The 20,714-nt window shown below is 52.0% G+C and overlaps 1 protein-coding gene across 3 annotated transcripts in view; it reads right to left on the reverse strand.

Annotated features, from left to right (window-relative positions):
• The window catches only part of LOC137437074 (trafficking protein particle complex subunit 6b), an 84,701-nt gene extending 64,188 nt beyond the window's left edge, over positions 1–20,513 (reverse strand). The window contains exons 1-3 of one of the 3 annotated variants that reach the window (XM_068131424.2): positions 20,390–20,502; positions 17,505–17,626; positions 2,944–3,039 (exon numbers count right to left, since the gene is read on the reverse strand). In XM_068131424.2, coding sequence (XP_067987525.1) covers positions 2,944–3,039; positions 17,505–17,567 — 159 coding nt within the window. In that variant the 5' untranslated portion in view covers positions 17,568–17,626; positions 20,390–20,502. Of the gene's footprint in view, positions 1–2,943; positions 3,040–16,407; positions 16,428–17,504; positions 17,627–20,389 lie in introns of those variants that run through there. The other 2 variants (XM_068131425.2, XM_078786893.1) reach the window with 2 other exon arrangements.
• Between the last annotated feature and the right edge of the window lie 201 nt (positions 20,514–20,714).

Below are 20,714 nucleotides of genomic sequence, written 5' to 3' on the forward strand. Positions count from 1 at the left end.
GGGGTGGGAGGACGTGTGCATGTGTTTGTGTGTGTGTATGTGTGTGTATGTGGGTGGGGGGTAGGGGGAATGTGTGTGTGTGTGTGGGGATGTGTGTGTGTGTGGGGATGTGTGTGTGTGGGGGGGGGGGGGGTGGGGGTGTGTGTCAGGGGATGTGTGTGTGGGATGTGTCTTGGGGTTGGGGGGAGGGGGATGCGCGCTTGTCTGGATATGTGTGTGCGTGTGGGGGGAGGGGTGTGTGGGTGTTTGTGTGTGTGTGCATGTGTGTTAGGGTTGGGGGTGGGGGGGGGGGGATGTGTGCATGTGTTTGTGTGTGTGTTAGGGGTGAGGGGGTATGTGTGTGTGTGTGTGTGTGGGTGTGTGTATGTGTGTGTGTGTGTGTGTGTGTGTATATGTGTGTGTGTGTGTGTTGGGCGTGGGGTGTGTGTGTGTGTGTGTGTGTGTGTGTGTGTGTGTGTGTGTGTGTCGGGGTTGTATCCAAGGGGGTTGTGTCAAAGCATGTCCAATGAAAGTGGGGTTGTATCAAAAGTGGGGTTGTATCAAAAGTGGGGTTGTATCAAAAGTGGGTGCGAGTAAACCGGTCATCACTGCCAGCAGTTTTAAAGTGGCAGTTCTAGTTTACCTATTGATTTTTGTCTTTTTGCACTTGTTTTTTGTACTCTGTCAAAGCGTCTTTTGGCTTCTTGAAAAGCGCTATATAAAATAAATGTATTATTATTATTATTATTATAATAGTCAAAATAATTACTAAATGCGTATGAATGATAAAACGTTTTGTTAATGAGGCAAAATATGAAATAGCGGAGTTAATTGGGATACACTATCTGTCGATAAATGAAATATTATTTTCAAATTGATGAATTAAAATATCATTTACATAGTACGTTCGATCCAAGTTATCATTTGAAAGTATTAAATAATTTGACTTACCAATGGGCACTAATAAAAATCAAGGTATGAATGAGGTTGACTGTAGACCTACATGTCGATACTATAGGTCATTGTATCTTACAAAAGCATTAATTCTTTATCTTAACAGGATTGGAGTCCTTCCCTGAAAAGAGCAAACAGAATATATGTGTGACGCGAACAAGCAAAGTGATTTCGACATCTGCCAGAATCAATTTGTGTTTATAGGCAACAAATTAAATGTTAAAAATACTAACAATGGCTAAAAACCCAACCAACATGAGCAAATGAGCATGATGAATGAACAGTATAAAGAAAAGCATTGGGAACTTGAATCCAAAAATCATTCTAGACATCCAACTTACTTTGCTTGATCGCATCACATGGTTAAAATGACATTTGGCATTTCACCTTGGGTCAAGGTAAGTAAAGTCATGTACATGTCAATGGTCAGTTAATATCAAGAACATGTCAACAGAAAACAATAAGCAACATATTTTTCCAGTTTAGGATCCAGCAGAACACATTTGAGATGGTAACTACTGATTGGCATTCAATAATAATGCGAAGTGATGGGATTTACGTGTCTAGTGAAGACTATATGTTAATTATGCATATTTTTTCTCTAATTAGGTCATTTGCTTTGGGAACTGACCATACATGTCAAAGATGACCATACATGTCAAAGATCAGTTAATATCAAGAACATGTCAACAGAAAACAATAAGCAACATATTTTTCCAGTTTAGGATCCAGCAGAACACATTTGAGATGGTAACTAATGATTGGCATTCAATAATAATGCGAAGTGATGGGATTTACGTGTCTAGTGAAGACTATATGTTAATAATGCATATTGTTTTCTCTAATTAGGTCATTTGCTTATTAATTTGCATAATGTCCTCTCAGAGGGCAAATCTGAGAGGTCAAATGACAAAACAAATGTCATAATCAATGTTCCTTGTGAAATTTGCCACATTTTGGTACCAAGGTCAATATACTTTGAATGAAGTATGGTCACTGTAATGACGTTTGAACTTTGACCTTGAGTCAAGGTCACTAAAGGTCAACAGAAAAAAATGGCGACATCATTTTTCCGATTAGTAGGACCCAGTAGAATACATTTATAGTGGTTGCCCAAAATTAACATGAACTGCACACGAACTTGAAATTGAGTACATAGGCCCCACCACTATCAGATGAAAATTAACAATTTTAGAAATTCGGCCTATGTTGACCTTTTGGCCGATGTTGACCTCTAAAATAGTTAGTGGTTGGTTTCAGTAGGCTGATCTGCAAATCCTATTCAGATTTCAAGTCAATAAAATGAAAATTTATGATTTTAGAGATATGAAAAAAAGTGGTTGACCTTTGGCCTATGTTGATCTCAAAAATAGTTGGTGATTGAATCCAGTTAGCGGCTATGAAAATCCTATTCAAATTCCAAGTCAATCGGAAGAAAATTGAGGATTTCAGAAATTTGAAAAGAGTGATTGACCTTTGGCCTATGTTGATCTTTTGACCTCAAAAATATATAGGATTTTGTCGGACCACAAACTCGACCATTTGTTGAGGTTTCATGAAGATCGGTTTAAAATTGTGACCTGTAGGCAAGTATAAGTGAGCGGACAGACAAACAAAGACACACAAACCGGAGTGATCAACAAACTTGTCAAAAAAAAAATTTTGGGCCAAGTAACAAACAGACAGACACGGTTCCTTTCATAATATAGATAATGAGTTGATACACAAGCAATAGATTGTATGCAATATAAAAATGCCCTCACCCTTCCCGTCAGAGAGAGGGTCACTCCCCCATAAAAAATATGTTATGCGCTATGCCAACGCCCTGACGCTCAGATTTTTAGATTACATTATTTTTATCAATAGTCACTCTGGATTAGCCAAGGAAATGACTTCAGCTCCAAAATATGGATCTCAATTTCATAACAGCAGCATATTCAGTAATAAATGCTCAAAATGGCCACTCGCTAAAAGGCAGCAATAATACGTTCTCCGCACAACCGAACTCACACTGTCATCCTTTTCTATAGACTTGAATATGTACGAAATGACTTCCATGTGCAGAAACTCAAAAAGTGCTTCATCAGCCATTCTTGCACCTTCACCCTGAAAAAAAAAAAAAATCATAAAAGTACACAACAGGCAAACCTTTTAACAAGAAGACGTCATGCGTACCACGATACTTGCAAAATCCCCCCCCCCCCCCCCAAAGTTTTCTATTGATACAGCAAATTGTCCATTTCATGAAGATTAAAATTTACGATCTTGATCAAAGCTCGGGTCAACAGGATGAAAAGTGACGATTTTTCAGATGAAAAATGATGATTTTAGAAGTTTGACCTTGAGTTGACCTTTGACCTTTTGACCTCATAAATAAGTGGTTTCCCAATTCAGTGAGGCAATACACAAATGCTGTTCTATTTTCAAGTCAATCGGATGAAAATTGACTGTTTTTCAGATGAAAAGTGATGATTTTTTAAGTTTGACCTTGAGTTGACCTTTGACCGATTGACCTCAAAATAGTGAGTTTCCCAATTTAGTGACTCGATATGCAAATGCTGTTCAATTTTCAAGTCAATCGGTTGAGAATTGACGGCTTTTTAGATGAAAATTGATGACTTTTAAAATTTGACCTTGAGTTGACCTTTGACCTTTTGCCCTAAAAAATAGTTCATTTCCCAATTTATTGACTCGGTATACAAATGTTATTCCATTTTCAAGGCAATCGGATTTAAAATGGTGATTTTAGAAATTTGACCTCCGGATGACCTTTGACCTCAAAATCAATAGGCTTCTCAATTGGGACGACCGAGACAACTTGGTGAAGTTTCGTGACGATCGGTTTAGAATTGTGACGTGTAGGCTCGTGACAGACAAACAAACAGACAGAACTACAAACGCAACCGACCAATATACTTGAAAAATCTTCGATTTTTTTCGAATCTTCGATTCTGACTCAACACGTCAAAGGCCAATAAAGCTTATGTTTTAAGGATACAAATACATTTTGCTATTATCGTGTTATTTTAACATTTTTTTCGAATACAAACACTAAGAGGAAAATACATTTTCAAACTATTTGAGGTTGAATTGTTTTTTTAAAATCTCTTTTAAAAAATTATAATAATAAAATAAAAACGTTCATCGCTCCATTCTTCAAAAAACGTTTTTCCAAAAGCCAAGAAGTCCATACTCAACAAGAGAACATACATTGTGTGAAGCTAACACACACACACACACACACACACACACACACACACACACACACACACACACACACACACACACACACACACACACACACACACACACACACACACACACACACACACACACACACGAATTGTAATTTGTTCAGGGTGCCGGCAATAACTCGCCACCTCTTTGCGACCGCAAGCTCTAACATTCATCAACTGATGCCAGCGGACAGGACAACATATTTCACGTCCATCTGAGGGACGGTGTGTACATTGAAACACCAGACTGAGTTTATATCTGGGTTGAGATTCAAACCCAAGCTACACAGCTCAGACGAGTTGACATACCTTTGGGCTCTCCCGGCAACTACCTCTTCACACAATATATGTGCAGGAAATACAAATCTATTTGCAGGTCAGTGGAAAATAAAAAAGGAAAGTTATATTATTCATTGAAAGACAACTGGTTCTTATGATAGGCACATCTTACTATAATTCACCAAATGTCTGTCTGTTCCCAGGTACCGCAAAAACGGCTGAACCGATCGCAACGAAATTTTGGGTGGGTAATCCTGGGACCCCCTGGAGTAAAATAGGCTATTGTAGCGGCTGCCGCTGGGGTTACACAATCGCCTTGCACCTATCAAGGACGCGGAGCGATCACCAGGCCGGGCTCGTCCAGGACGCCCGGGCAGGCCCGCGCTCGACTTGCCAGGCCTCGGTCGGGACGCCCGGGCAGGCTCGCCCTCGGCTTGCCAGGCCGCAGCCGGCCCGCGGGGCCACGCCCCCTGGCGCCAGGCCTGGGCAAACCCCCTGGCGGAATAGATATATATTGCCGACCGTAAAACGTTTTTCCCAGAGTGCCTGAGTGTTTGATTCTAATAAAGCAGCTCAGATGAATTCAAGCTTTTTGTCGCGTCCATTCTTTCGATCGACGTGGGAGCCACAGCTCCTTCATTGGTGACCTACCGACATGGACACGGCAGTCGCCCTTAAACTGCCTACCTTCTGGGAGGCTCACGCGGCGGTTTGGTTCGCACAAGCGGAGTCCCTGTTCGCCCTGCGAGGCATCACGGCGGACGACACCCGCTTCCACCACGTGGTCGCTGCGCTCGGTTCAGCCACCGCAGCCCGCGCCCTGAGCCTCCTCGAGAGACCGCCAGCCGCGGACAAATACGGCGCGATTAAGAAGCTTCTCCTCGATGCTTTCGCCCTCCCAGCGGCGGAACGCGCACGGCGCCTGCTCGATTTGCCGGAGCTCGGCGACACGCGCCCTTCCGAGCGAATGGACTACATGCTTTCGCTGCTCGGCGAGCACTCTCCGGCATTCCTGTTCCGGGAGCTGTTCCTCCGTCAGCTGCCTAACCCGGTACGCCTCGCCCTGGCAAGCACGACGATCACAGATCCCCGGGCCCTTGCCAGAGAAGCCGACAAAATCTCCGCCGCGGGACAGCGCATCGCAGCGGCGACATGGGACCCGCCGCCGCCTGATGCACCATCCATGGCGCCCGAGCACCCGGCGCGTTCGACGGCCGAACTGCTGACGCAATTGGCGGCCGCTATACCGAGCCGACCACGTTCAGCACGACGTCCGAAGCCTCCACCCGACCAAGCGTGGTGTTCCTATCATGCCAGGTTCGGACAGAAGGCCCGGACATGCCGACCCCCGTGCACCTTCGGCGGGTCGGGAAACGGCCAGGCCGGCGTTCATTACCTGCCATGAGCGCCGGCCACAGTCACACGGGCAACTTACTGTTCATCACGGATAAAGCGTCCGGACGGCGCTTCCTGTGCGACACCGGCGCCCAAGTGAGCGTCATGCCCGCCTCTGACCAGGACAGGCAATCCGCGGTTTGCGGCCCCTCCTTGGTTGCGGCCAACGGATCGACTATCCGCACCTTCGGCCCGCGCAACGTCACCCTCTGCTTCGGCGGCCAACGCTTCGCTTGGACGTTTGTAACCGCCAACGTGCCCATGGCTCTGCTCGGCGCCGACTTCCTCTGCGCACACGGACTGCTGGTGGACGTCCAACGGCGTCGTTTAATCAACGCTGAAACCTTCAGCTCCCTGGTATGCACATTGAGCAGCTCCGCGCCGACCGAGCTGGCATGCACCGTCCCGGCGGCGAACGAGTTTGCTCGCCTGCTCGCGGAGTTCCCGGCCCTCACGCGGCCGACGTTTTCGGCCGTCGCAGTACGGCATGGGATCGAGCACCACATACCAACCACGGGCCCGCCGGTCTACGCCAGGGCCCGCCGCCTCGACCCAGCCAAGCTTGCCGTTGCGAAGGCCGAATTCGACGCGTTGGAGCACCTCGGCATCGTGCGGCGCTCCGATAGCGCGTGGGCCTCGCCACTGCACATCGTGCCAAAGCCGGGGGGTGGATGGCGCCCGTGTGGCGACTACCGCCGTCTTAATGACGCTACAACACCCGACAGGTACCCGATCCCGCATATCCAAGACTTCTCCGCCCGTCTGGCGGGACGGGTCATTTTTTCAAAAATTGATCTCATACGGGGATATCACCAGGTACCTGTCAGGGCGGCCGACGTCCCTAAAACGGCAGTCATCACGCCGTTCGGCTTATTCGAGTTCTTGCGGATGCCGTTTGGTCTCAAGAACGCGGCTCAGGCGTTCCAGCGCTTGATGGACGGCGTGCTGCGTGACCTGCCGTTCCTTTTCGTTTACCTGGACGACATCCTCGTCGCCAGCACGTCCCGGGCCGAGCACCTCCTCCACCTCCGAACACTGTTCGGGCGCCTCAGCGAGCACGGCCTCATCGTCAACCCGGCCAAATGCCACTTCGGCACGACGGCCGTTGATTTTTTGGGCCACCACATCACCAAGAACGGGGCTGTGCCGCTGCCAACCAAGGTCGAGGCCATCACCACTTTCCCGCGTCCCCGCACCATAAAGGCCCTGCAGGAATTCCTGGGAATGGTGAATTTTTATCACCGCTTCGTGCCCCGCGCTGCTCAACTCATGCGGCCCCTCTACGAAGCCCTCCGGGGCAAGCCGGCCAAGCACGACATCGCCTGGTCCGCAGCAATGGATGCGGCCTTCCAAAGCTCAAAGCGGGCCCTCGCCGACGCAACACTGCTCGCTCACCCGGTGCTCAACGCTCCCATCGCCCTCACCACGGATGCCTCCGACTACGCGGTGGGCGCCGTACATGAGCAATGGGTGAACGGGGTTTGGCAGCCACTCGCTTTTTTCAGCCGGCAGCTCCGGCCGAACGAGCTCAAATACAGCACGTTTGACCGGGAGCTCCTCGGTCTACACCTGGCCGTCCGCCATTTCCGCCACCTCCTGGAGGGCCGACCTTTCACGGCGTTCGTCGACCACAAGCCGTTGGTTTACGCCATGGCCAAGGTCACGGAGCCATGGTCGGCCCGCCAACAGCGCCACCTCTCCGCCGTGTCGGAGTTTACCACGGACATCCGGCACGTCGCCGGCAAAAACAACGCCGTGGCCGACTGTCTTTCCCGGGCCAGCGCGAACGCGGTCCACCTGGGCGTGGATTTTGCGCTCATGGCGGCGGACCAAACCACCGACACCACGGTGCAAGCCCTCCGGGCGGCGGACACGGGCCTCCGCCTGGCCGACATCCCCTGCGCGGACACTGTCCTGCTCTGCGACGTCTCCCAAGGCCGGCCTCGCCCCATCGTGCCCGTCACCTGGCAACGCCGCATCTTCGCCTCCCTCCACGGCCTTTCCCACCCGGGCCGGAAAGCTTCCCAGAAGCTGGTGTCGGCGCGTTTCGTCTGGCACGGCCTTCGTCGGGACGTCCGCGATTGGACCAGCGCCTGCACCGCCTGCCAACGGGCCAAGGTCCACCGACACACCCAGGCCCCGCTGGCACCTTTCACCGTGCCCGAACGACGTTTCGACCACGTCAACGTGGATCTGGTGGGCCCCCTTCCCCCATCACGAGGGTTCACACACCTGCTCACCATGGTGGACAGGACCACCAGGTGGCCGGAGGCCGTTCCCCTCGTCTCCACCACCACCGCCGACGTGGCGCAGGCCTTCATCGCCACCTGGGTCGCCCGCTTCGGCGCACCGGCGGACATCTCGTCAGACCGCGGACCACAGTTCACCTCCGAGCTGTGGGGCGCGGTCGCCCGCAACCTGGGGGTCAAGCTCCACCGTACTACGGCCTACCACCCCCAAGCAAACGGGTTGTGCGAGCGATTCCACCGCTCCATGAAGGCCGCGCTCATGGCCGGCCTTCAAGACGGCGGTTGGGCCGACCGGCTGCCGTGGGTCCTTTTGGGCCTTCGCACGGCCCCCAAGGAGGACCTCCAGGCATCCACCGCCGAGCTGGTCTATGGCCAGGTGCTACGCGTCCCGGGCGAATTCGTGCCCGACGCTACCAGCCCCTGGTCCGCAGCTCGCCAGCGCTCGGACCTCCAGGAGGCCGCCCGACGGTTTGCCCCCGTGCCGACATCCCACCACGGTGACCCCCAGTCCTACGTCCCCCCAGCACTCCGCACCGCGGAGTATGTTTTTGTGCGTCACGACGCACATCGGCGGCCACTCCAGCCGCCGTACGACGGGCCCTTCCGGGTGCTGCGACGGGACGACAAGTCGTTCGTCATCGACATCGGCGGCAGGTCGGACCGGATTGCAGTGGACCGCCTCAAGCCGGCGCACGTGGACGTCGACCACCCACCACGGGTGGCCCTCCCGCCGCGGCGAGGCCGCCCCCCGTCCACGGTGCCCCCCACTCGACCGCCCACCACCTCACCGGACCCCCTCCCACGACCCACCAGGGGTCGCTTCGGCCGGGTCATCAGGACCCCCCTCAAGTTGACCCTGCCGGTGCAAGTCGATTCTGGGGGGACGTGTGTAGCGGCTGCCGCTGGGGTTACACAATCGCCTTGCACCTATCAAGGACGCGGAGCGATCACCAGGCCGGGCTCGTCCAGGACGCCCGGGCAGGCCCGCGCTCGACTTGCCAGGCCTCGGTCGGGACGCCCGGGCAGGCTCGCCCTCGGCTTGCCAGGCCGCAGCCGGCCCGCGGGGCCACGCCCCCTGGCGCCAGGCCTGGGCAAACCCCCTGGCGGAATAGATATATATTGCCGACCGTAAAACGTTTTTCCCAGAGTGCCTGAGTGTTTGATTCTAATAAAGCAGCTCAGATGAATTCAAGCTTTTTGTCGCGTCCATTCTTTCGATCGACGTGGGAGCCACAGCTCCTTCACTATATTGTTTTTCCAATTTTTCCAATATCCAATTTTTCCAGTTTTTCCAAACACGATGGAATAATATTTACCGATATGAACAGTGACGTGGCTTTTATTGAAATTCTACAAATACTGTTTAGATTTTGATGATTTGCGTGTGATATGATTTAACGGATGTTTATATAAATCGTTTAAAATAAAAAAGCCTTCAATGTCTGATATTTTGCCTTTTCATTTGGGCCTCCCAATTGAAGCCCCGCCCGTAGGACGGGTACTGTTGCTAGTTTATCAAATCTAACCCATTCCATTCTTGCAAGCAGCAGCAATGACTTAGAAAAATTATCATGTCAAATATGTGGTACTGTGGCGGACACAAAAGCCCACTGGCGTGGTGACATCATTCCACGCACCAAGTGGGCGGTGGCCACGCCCGAGGGGTAGGCGTGGCCTCATGATATACCCCGGGCGACCAGCCCGGAGAAGTTCAGTGTTACAGTGTAGTCTTGCAATAAAGACGTTTATATGTTACCGCTTGTCCGCTTCCTCCTTGCTCACAAGCAGCGCGCGTAACGCCGCGCTTTACTGGTGACCCTCGACGTTGGATCTGCCGGAGCGATCCTTCCACACGCGACGCCATCGCCATGGCCGCCTTCGTCAAACTTCCCGAATTTTGGGAGGCCCAGGCCGAAGTCTGGTTCGTTCAAGCCGAAGCCCAATTTCAGCTTCGGCGCCTCACCAACGACGACCTGCGCTACTGCTATGTCGTCGCCTCCCTCGGGCCCGGCACGGCCGCTCGAGTTGTGTCCGTCCTTCGCCACCCACCGGACGGCCACAAGTACGAGGCACTCAAGCGGCTACTCCTAGCCACGTTCGGCCTCACGGACGACGCACGGGCCGATCGCCTCCTGGATCTCCCCGAGCTCGGTGAGACGCGCCCGTCGGTCCGAATGGACCATATGCTGTCACTGTTGGGCGACGAAGCCCCCGGTTCGCTATTCCGGGCGCTTTTCCGTCGCCAACTTCCAGCGCAGGTTCGCCTCGCGTTGGCCGGGACCGGGCTAACGGAACCCCGAGCATTGGCGGCCGAGGCGGACAAGTACTTCGCCGCTTCGGACACGCGGGCGAGCGTTGGCGTGGCCGTCACGGCCTTCGACGCTGATGTTCCACAGCATCATCTTCTACAGCACGCTGAGGTTCAACAGCATGCTGATACGCACCTCGTGAACGCCGCCACGCCCCGCCCACCGCCGCGGCGAAAACCGCCACCGCGGGGAAACCCGTCGACTCCACCGGCCTGGCGGAGCCAGCCGCGCTCCTCCAGCTCCACCACCTGGTGCTGGTTCCACGCCAAGTTCGGCCACGAAGCTCGGCAGTGTCATCCGCCGTGCTCCTTCAACGGGTCGGGAAACGCCCGGGCCGGCGCTCAATTGTGGCGATGAGCGCCGGCCGTTCGAGCAGCCTGCTGTTCATAACGGACACCTTCTCCGGGCGCCGTTACCTGTGCGACACGGGAGCACAGGTGAGTGTCATTCCCGCCGGCACGTCAGACAAGCACGCCGTGGGTGGGGGCCCCGCGCTGCTTGCCGCGAACGGGACGCCCATCCGTACGTACGGAAAACGCTGCCTCTCTCTGCGGTTTGGAGCCCAGGTTTTCCGATGGACGTTCGTCACCGCCGACGTGCCCATGGCACTGCTTGGCGCGGACTTCCTGTGCGCTAATGGGCTCCTGGTCGACGTCAAGCGCAGACGGCTTGTCCAGGCCGAGACGTTCAGCTCGCTCGCATGTGCGTTGCCCAGCTCAACGAGCGGCTTGCCAAGCGGCTTGCCGAACGATTCGGTTCCGGCCACGTTGGTCTGTACGCTTCCGGCAGCGGACGCATTCACCCGCCTCCTCGCCGGCATCCCGGCCCTCACGCGGCCCACCTTCTCGGCGGGGGCCGTCAAGCACGGGGTGGCCCATCACATCCCCACCGTCGGGCCACCGGTCTACGCCCGGGCACGCCGCCTCGAGCCGACGAAGCTGGCGGTGGCAAAAGCGGAGTTCGCTACCCTGGAGCGACTCGGCATCGTTCGGCGCTCAGAGAGCGCTTGGGCGTCGCCGCTGCACATCGTGCCGAAGCCCGGCGGGGGATGGCGACCATGCGGGGACTATCGCCGTCTCAATGACGCCACGACTCCCGACCGCTACCCCGTCCCCCACATTCAGGACTTTTCCGCCCGTTTGGCGGGCAGGTCCTTCTTCTCGAAGGTGGACCTCATACGCGGCTACCATCAGGTCCCCGTCAGGCCGGAGGATGTCCCGAAGACGGCGGTCATCACGCCATTCGGACTCTTCGAGTTCCTGCGCATGCCCTTCGGTCTGAAGAATGCGGCTCAGGCGTTCCAGCGACTGATGGACAGCGTCCTGCGCGACTTGGATTTTGTCTACATCTACCTGGACGATATCCTCGTCGCCAGCGCGTCCCGCGAAGAGCACCTACGCCACCTCCGCACGCTCTTCGAACGCCTGGGCCAGCATGGCCTGATTGTAAACCCCGCAAAGTGCCGGTTCGGCGCCGCCACAATCGATTTTCTGGGGCACCGTGTCACCAGGCACGGAGCCGTCCCCCTGCCGGCCAAGGTGGAGGCGGTGAAGGGGTTTCCGCGCCCCCGCACGATCAGAGGGCTGCAGGAGTTCCTGGGCATGGTGAACTTTTACCATCGGTTCCTGCCCCGTATCGCCCAGCTCCTGCGCCCCCTGCACGAAGCTCTCCGAGGTAAGCCGGGCAAAGGCGACGTTACCTGGACCGAGCAGATGGACACGGCGTTCACGGGCGCGAAGCTCGCCTTGGCTAACGCCACCATGCTCGCGCACCCGGCGCCCGATGCACCGATCGCCCTCACCACCGATGCCTCGGACTACGCGGTGGGCGCGGTGCACGAGCAATGGGTGCGTGGAGCTTGGCAACCGCTGGCGTTCTTTAGCCGGCAGCTTCGCCCGCCCGAACGCCGTTACAGTACCTTCGACCGCGAGTTGCTCGGACTTCACTTGGCGGTCAGGCACTTCCGCCATCTGCTCGAGGGCCGGGCGTTCACTGCCTTCGTCGACCACAAGCCGCTGATCTTCGCGATGGGCAAGGTCACCGAGCCGTGGTCGGCCCGGCAGCAGCGTCACCTCTCGGCCGTGTCCGAGTACACGACGGACATCCAGCACGTCGCGGGGAAGGACAACCCGGTTGCGGATTGCCTTTCCCGGGCCGTCGCCCACGCAGTCCACCTCGGCATCGACTACGCCCGGATGGCAGCGGACCAGGCCGCTGACCCCGACGTCCAGGCCTTGCGGACCGCCGTCACGGGCCTCCGCGTCACCGAGGTGCCGTTCGATGGCGCGGGCGCGGCCCTCTTGTGCGACGTCTCCCTCGGGCGTCCTCGCCCCATTGTGCCCGCGGGCTGGCAGCGCCAGGTGTTTGACGCCATCCACGGCCTGTCCCACCCGGGCGCGAGGGCCTCCCAAAGGCTGATCGCCGACAAGTTCGTCTGGCATGGCCTCCGGAAGGCCGTCCGCGGCTGGGCCAGGACATGCCTCGCGTGCCAGCGCGCCAAGGTGCACCGGCACACCCAGGCCCCGTTGGCCCCGTTCACGGTGCCGGAACGCCGGTTTGACCACGTCCACGTGGACCTGGTGGGACCTCTGCCCCCCTCGCGGGGTTTCACCCACGTCCTCACCATGGTGGACCGCACCACCCGGTGGCCGGAGGCCGTGCCCTTGGCATCGACAACGGCGGCCGATGTCGCGCAGGCTTTCATCGCCACCTGGGTCGCCCGGTTCGGCGCCCCCTCAGACATCTCATCCGACCGCGGCCCCCAGTTCACCTCGGAGCTCTGGGGGGCGGTTGCGCAGGGGCTCGGGGTCCGGCTGCACCGAACCACGGCCTACCACCCTCAGGCTAACGGCCTGTGTGAGCGATTTCACCGCTCATTGAAGGCCGCGCTCCGGGCCACCCTCCGCGACGGCGGCTGGGTCGACAGGCTCCCCTGGGTCCTGCTGGGCCTCCGGACGGCGCCCAAGGAGGACCTGCGCGCATCCGCGGCGGAGTTGGTCTTCGGGCAACCGCTGCAGGTGCCGGGCGAGTTCCTCCCCGACTCCACGGCACCATGGTCCGCGGCACAGCAGCGCTCCGCTCTGCAAGAGACCGCCCAGAGGTTCGCCCCGGTGCCAACGGCATGCCACAGGCACCCACCGACGCACGTCGCCCCGGAGCTTCGCACGGCGGAGTACGTCTTCGTCCGCCACGATGCCCATCGGACACCACTGCGGCCCCCGTACGACGGGCCTTTCCGCGTGCTGGAGACCGGGGCGAAGCACTTCACCCTGGACATCGGCGGTACTCCTGACCGCGTTTCGGTAGACCGCCTCAAGCCGGCCCACCTCGATGTGGACCATCCACCGCCAGTGGCCCGACCCCCACGTCGGGGCCGCCCTCCTGCGGGCGGACCCCCGGCACCGCCCAGCCCTGCCGCCACGGCGCCCCCCGGTCCTGCACCCATCCCAGGGGCAGCCAGGGGCATCCCACCTGGTATCCCTGCACCCCGGACGCCGCCGATCGCCAGGGGGCGCTTCGGCCGGGTCATTCGTCTGCCCCGCAAACTGGCCCTCCAGGTGCGGGGGAATTCTGGGGGGGCGCGTGTGGCGGACACAAAAGCCCACTGGCGTGGTGACATCATTCCACGCACCAAGTGGGCGGTGGCCACGCCCGAGGGGTAGGCGTGGCCTCATGATATACCCCGGGCGACCAGCCCGGAGAAGTTCAGTGTTACAGTGTAGTCTTGCAATAAAGACGTTTATATGTTACCGCTTGTCCGCTTCCTCCTTGCTCACAAGCAGCGCGCGTAACGCCGCGCTTTAGTACTGTATATTCATTTCCATATGCAGCACAAATGTGTTAAATGTACATCTCTATATTAAAACAGTACATTTTGGACATTGCCATATTACATTTGTGTATTAGCAGCTTAAAACAGGTTTTGGAATACTTTCAAGGCAAAAGGGAAACTAGAGTGAGCATTTATCAATGCAGAGCCTTGCCAAGGTTAAATATATCACAGTATATCTGGGAATGAGCTATCAAAATGTAGATCTGCATGTGAACTCACACCCTCGGACACAGCGCCACCTGGTGGGCCAGGTTCACTGGAAGACAAGTTTGGGGTGATATCAGACCAGCTAACGAAGTTAAACCAATGGCATTCCGAATGCATGGTGCCAATTCAACCAATAAACCTACGTTATTTTTATATAGAGAGATTGAAGCTCATAGAAGAGCTGAATGACAGAGGGCGCCAAAGACAGAGGCACGGACAGTGATCGAGTTGGCAAACAAGTGAAGGTGTTGAACTGGGGAGGAAAATACTTCAAGGCAACAGTTCTTGGGACATACAAACAGGACAAGGAAAGCGAGTGAGCTGAGTTGACAAGGGACTCTAATTAGACATAAAAAGCAGACAAACAGGGTCAACGTTTGTCAGCTTTACTATCTCTTCTGTGATGCAGATGCACAATCAGAAACTAGAACGGCACTCTTCGACGTCAACTGATATGCCTATGCCCACATAATACATCATTATACACACTTGTACAAAATTTGATTTCGAACCCTTCAGCTGTTCTCAAATATCACATTTTTACCTGAAATGACCTCTGACCTTTGATGCCAAAATGTAATCCATTTATCTTTACATCATTATACATACTTGTACTCAGTTTGACTTAATGCCCTTCAGCCGTTCTTAAATTATTGCGCTAAGACAAACCTATTACAGAAACTGACCTTCGACCTCTTGATGCAAAAGTCGAATCACTATTTGCATCATAATATATACTTATACAAAGTTTGGTCAAAATCCCATCACTGGTTCACACGTTAGCTCAGTAACAGAATTTTTACCCAACAAGACCTCTGACCTTTGCCCTCTTGACCCCAAAATCTAATCAGGTCATCATCATTATACATATCTGTACCAAGTTTGACATACATCCCTTCAGCTGTTCTCAAGTTATTGCGGTATTGAAAACCTATCACAGAAACAAGGATAGACGGACGGACAACCTGAAAACACAGACTTTTCGGCGGAGGCATAAAAAACCCAAAATATCGAATATACCCCAAATCCACCTCTTTCAAATCCAACTTCTTTCCTGAAATTCCTAGTAGTGTCCATTTATTTTATACCATGTATCCCTCGCCTCCCTAACCCCCATCCCTCTCCCCTCCCCCCCCCCCCCCCCAGCCCTCTCCCTTCCATAGATCTACCGACGTCGCTGTTCTCGACTGTTGTTGTGCTTGTGTGCTTCCCTCTCTCTCCCCCTAGTCTCCCGCTACCTCTATTATATCTTTCATGTGTGTGTTTCTGTTTATGTTTTTGTGTTTGTGTTTTATGTGTTAGCTCTTACACGAGCCTTGACTTTGTATACAAATAAAAAAGAAAAAGAAAAACTCAATCTCCCATGCACAGTTACTCCATCATTCCATATCCCTTCTATTTTTCAATATCTCCAAACTGAATCATCACTGAATAAAACGTTTCTTCCGTTAAAAGCTCTCAATAAGACTTATAAAAACGATTCTAAAATGTATTTCAACAAATTTTTACTCCTTACGATTCAGTCAGGAACAATCCATTCGTTCTTCTTATAGTGGGGCGGCTTAGCCCAAATATTCAAAAGAATTGTGCATTTTGTGAAACAAGCACCAAATTTGGCACAAATGTACATTAATATGTTGCGAACATTTTCAGATATTGGGCCACTTGAAATTCCGTAATTTTTTTTTTCAAATTTTTTCAAATTTCGTAATTTCAAATTTTTCGGGTAACACCGTCACAATTTCGGTCTTCGAGGCCGGCCGATAGGCAAAGTGTGACCGGAAGGGACGAGGTTCTCCTGACCACGTGGCCCTCGATCTGGGAAGCGAGAGGCGTTCCATTAGTGGACGCGCCCCTCACGCCCGACTTTTGGGCGGCCCCGGCAGGCCGTTTGTTTTGACGTTCCGTGACAGGCCCCGCATCCCCACCTCCGGGCCGACCGGAAGCTTGTGCTGAGTACATCATACCTGAACAACTCAGTGAGGCAGAACACAGCAGTGCACACCAGGGTGACCCCTTCAGTGCATAAACCAATTAACCTGTCCACTGCAGGGCATATAGAAATGAAGTTATTTTCTGCATATAATAATAATATAAGTTCAGTTCTATATAACAATTTCTGTTATCACCACTACCACTACAACTACCACTACTACAAGCTTTGTCTGGAATTTTGTGGACTAACAGACAAACAGACATACAGACAAGCTGGGATCAAAACATTACCTCCTTCCACCATTGAGTGTAGAGGTAAACATCATGGAAATTATATCATGCCCTAGATTTAATTCATGCTTACCCGTGTATTTGCTTCACTGGTTCACAAGGTCTTTTGCATACATGTAATTCAGACTCTCGTCTTCATTGCTGACCACACAATGTTCGCAACATATTAATGTACATTTGTGCCAAATTTGGTGCTTGTATCACAAAATGCACAATTCTTTTGAATATTTGGGCTAAGCCGCCCCACTATATCGGCCGGCCTCGAAGACCGAAATTGTGACGGTGTCACCCGAAAAATTTGAAATTACGAAATTTGAAAAAATTTGAAAAAAAAAATTACGGAATTTCAAGTGGCCCAATATCTGAAAATGTTCGCAACATATTAATGTACATTTGTGCCAAATTTGGTGCTTGTATCACAAAATGCACAACAGGTTTGCTATGCTGCTACACTATTAGAAATGGCTTCCTTTTCTTTTTCCACAAGGCTTATTTCTCAAAACCTCTTCACTAAAATGCTTAGTTCATCCAGCCTATCTTTCACCGACAGCCCCATTTTTCTGTTCCTTCAAACAATTTTTTTTAAACCACCCCAACCATGAGGCCTATCACTGTTTTTCCAGTTTTGGAATCCATGACATGTCAATTATGGAGAGGTTGTGTGCACACATCAACTCCTCCATGTCAGTACCCTCACATCATCTCCCCCCACACCCCAACCCCACTTACCCCTCTCACCTTCCACCTCATCCTGTACCCTGTTGGCTTCCTCACAACCCCTCACCCTCACGGTTTCCCCTTCCCTAATTCACCCCTGCACCCCTGCACCGCACCCTACCGGCTCAACGTCGTGGAAACCATTCCCCTTTCTCTTTCTGCTGTTCCTTTTGTTATGTTGCATGCTGATCCGTTCTGTGTTCTTGCTCTTCCACGAGCCTCATCTCGATAGACAAGAAAAACCTGAAAAAGTGTGGGCGAAGAGGACAGCAGGCAGGGACAATATAAAAGATCATAAATATGAATAGGGAATAACACGAGATGGCGATGGCTCCCCATGTAATTGGGGTGGAGAGAAGAACATGATTAGACAAACACAGAGGAAATTCCACAGTCTTGGGTACAGTGGGGGTGTGCAGGGGAGTGTTAGGGAGGTGAGAGTGGAGGTCAGCATTTAGTGTGGGGATGGTGAGGTTAAGAAGCAGAGCAAGTGTAGCCTGGTTGGACCTGTGAGGGACAAATCACTGTGATGGCAGATGGGCCGAGACCAGAAATTAGTTGATCGAAAACTGCTTTGATACCTGTTTGTGGTGGGAGAGGAACAGGTTAGCCAAATAATCTTTATATAGAAACAGAGTAAGTGTTTGGCTCTCAGAAGTACAGTAGATGATTGACCAGCTTTGTATTCTCTCCAAATGGACAAGGATGATGAGGCTGCAGCCTGTCATGGTGTGAGAGACTGTATGGTAAATAGGGGAGTCATCTGAGGCCAAGTGGGTGACATGAAGTCAGACTCTGCCTTGCAGAATGCAGCCTCGAAGAAGAGGTTTAAATATGGAACACCAAAAAGTGATACACATTGATTGCAAATAAAGTGCTTCACACAAAAATCCGACAGCCAATCAAGGAAAGAACCTCCGATGCCTTTGGCAGAAACTTGAATGATCAAAATTTGGTGTCGGTGAATTATCCGTGCACTTGACTTGCATTGACCCGCTGATGCTCGAACATGTTTTTCAGGGTTGAAGTTGATGAAAACAACCCAAATTGTACTGTAGACAAGGTTAATCAAGTAAACTACACATGGAATGATGATGGATGGAGGTTATGTTTTCACCCCTGTCTGTTTATTTGTCTGCTCCGTCTATGAGCAGGATATCTTAAAACGTTGTGGGACAGATTTGGACGAAAGTTGGTGGAGGAGTTAGGTACGTGGCAAGAACAAGACGATTAGATTTTCATTAAGGTACGGATGCAGATCAGGCCTATCAGTGGGATACAAAACATAAATTGTTCAGCCTGGTGGAGGTGTGCGCTCTACAGAATGCTGTTCTCGTTTTCTCTGAATCAGCAGACAAGAAAGTCACCATAGCCCGCCTTCCTCAGGGATCAGCAACTGTCTGGCAGAAAGGGGAACCATCTCAAAAATGGCAAAAGGGAATTTACAGGGAGGCAGGTGGGGTCTTTAATTGAGACCATGAATAATGTGGTTCCACAATGATGCTTTCTTCCTTGGGGACAGGTAGAACAAAGGAGAGAAAGTCATGAAAGCTGACCCACTGCTTGCACGCATGGAAAAATTCCAACAGCCAGTCAAGGAGGGGACCTGGGTCTCCGCTTGCGGATAATTTGCAAACAAACCATTACTGGGCGTCAGGCGGCATCAAATGCCCAATAAACGTCGATAGAAGGCCCTGACATATTGCTCCATATCAAGAGCATCAATACATTGCTGAGAAAGTCGACGAAGCATGCCACGTGTTCAGCAAGTACTATGGAAGCCAATGCGATGGTCAAAGGTCATATGGTTGGAGGAGACAAGAGACTCGAGGTAGGTACCAATAATCAATTCCATCGATTCAAGAGAAGACTTGAGAAGATCATCTTGGCGCCATTCTTATGAATTGCAGCAGATTTGTCGACTTTGCATCATGAAGGTGGTCATCCATCATCGGAGAAATACCTGCAAAACAACATGGAAAGAAAACATCGGACAAGATACACACGACTCAAGGATTAAAGTACTAATCCTATCTAGTCCAGTTGCTGTGGAAGTGTCAAGATTTGCAGAACCTCTTCAACCTCAGGGGCTCACATGATGAAGGGAGTAATCAGTGAGAGATTGGTCACAGGTGGGGACGGATTTGACATTTTGCTTACTACTAAAGCAGATTGCCTTAACATATCATCTTTGTGACGTCACAAAGCAGAGTGCTTCACACGGAAGGTGGAAAAAAACCCCGAGCTGCTTCCTGGCAACTGCTTCACTGCGTGGTAGAGGGTAGATGGAAGCATGAAGGAATGAACTGATGAAAGAGAAGAATGTTGTGAAATGAGCCACAGGAAGTGCTGATGGCTCGAGTTAAAGTGATGGTGGTGGACAAGTCTGTGGAAGAGATATCAGACTCGAAAACTTCGCATGCAGGTGGTTGCATCACCAAGTGCTCAGTCTGTCAGGTAGACTTTAAGCTGGCTGTCCCATCTGCTAGCATTAGCTTAACGACAGTGAAACTAAAATTCTCAGTGTCTTTCACGAAGGGCAGGCGATGCAATGACTTCCACCGTAAAGGCAATGGCAAACCACCTAATGCACTCCTTGACGTGAGACTCTTCGTGCGGTCTACCAGACGACGTAACGTTCCCTTAGTAGCTAGCTGGGGGAAAAAATCCTGTGGATTACCAATAGAAGCTTCCAGAATCAGCCCAATAACTATAAGCAAACCATCTTGCTTTCCATAAATGCAATCAATGTACAATCAACACAAATCGCTGTGGATGGGTTCCAATTTGAAATAATCCGGAAAGTCATTGCAATAGCATTCTTGTTAACTCATGGGTACATTTCGCAGGTATTTATTATCAATACTTAACGCCATGGTTTTGCCTTATGGTGTGATTGTGCAAAGAAACAGCATTTGCAGGTACACGGATGTAAATCAAGCCATAATATTTTCTTCATACATCATGTGATAAAAACGCAAACGATGCAACAAAGTAAATACGAACCGTATCGTTGATAGTCGGTACTCTGTAGCTCTTATTCTGCTGTTTCACTTTATGAGGGAGGTCTTCCGTTAGGGAGGTTTACCCGATTCACAACATTCACCATCAACTTCCGGGTGTCAAACGGAAGCGGAAATAGTAAAAATAAAATAAAAAAATTACAAACCGCGACAACATTTTACATTTCTTTTTTTTTATTTGTACATAGCAAGAGTATTATATTATAATATATTAATTATTATATAAAGTTGTAACAGAGCTCGTGCAAGTAAAAAAGTTTATTTTCTGGAATACCGATTCCGACACGTATTTGGTTTCACTCAGGAAA

Source organism: Myxine glutinosa, chromosome 11 (genome assembly GCF_964187855.1).
Source record: "Myxine glutinosa chromosome 11, kmMyxGlut1.1, whole genome shotgun sequence".
NCBI lineage: Eukaryota > Metazoa > Chordata > Myxini > Myxiniformes > Myxinidae > Myxine > Myxine glutinosa.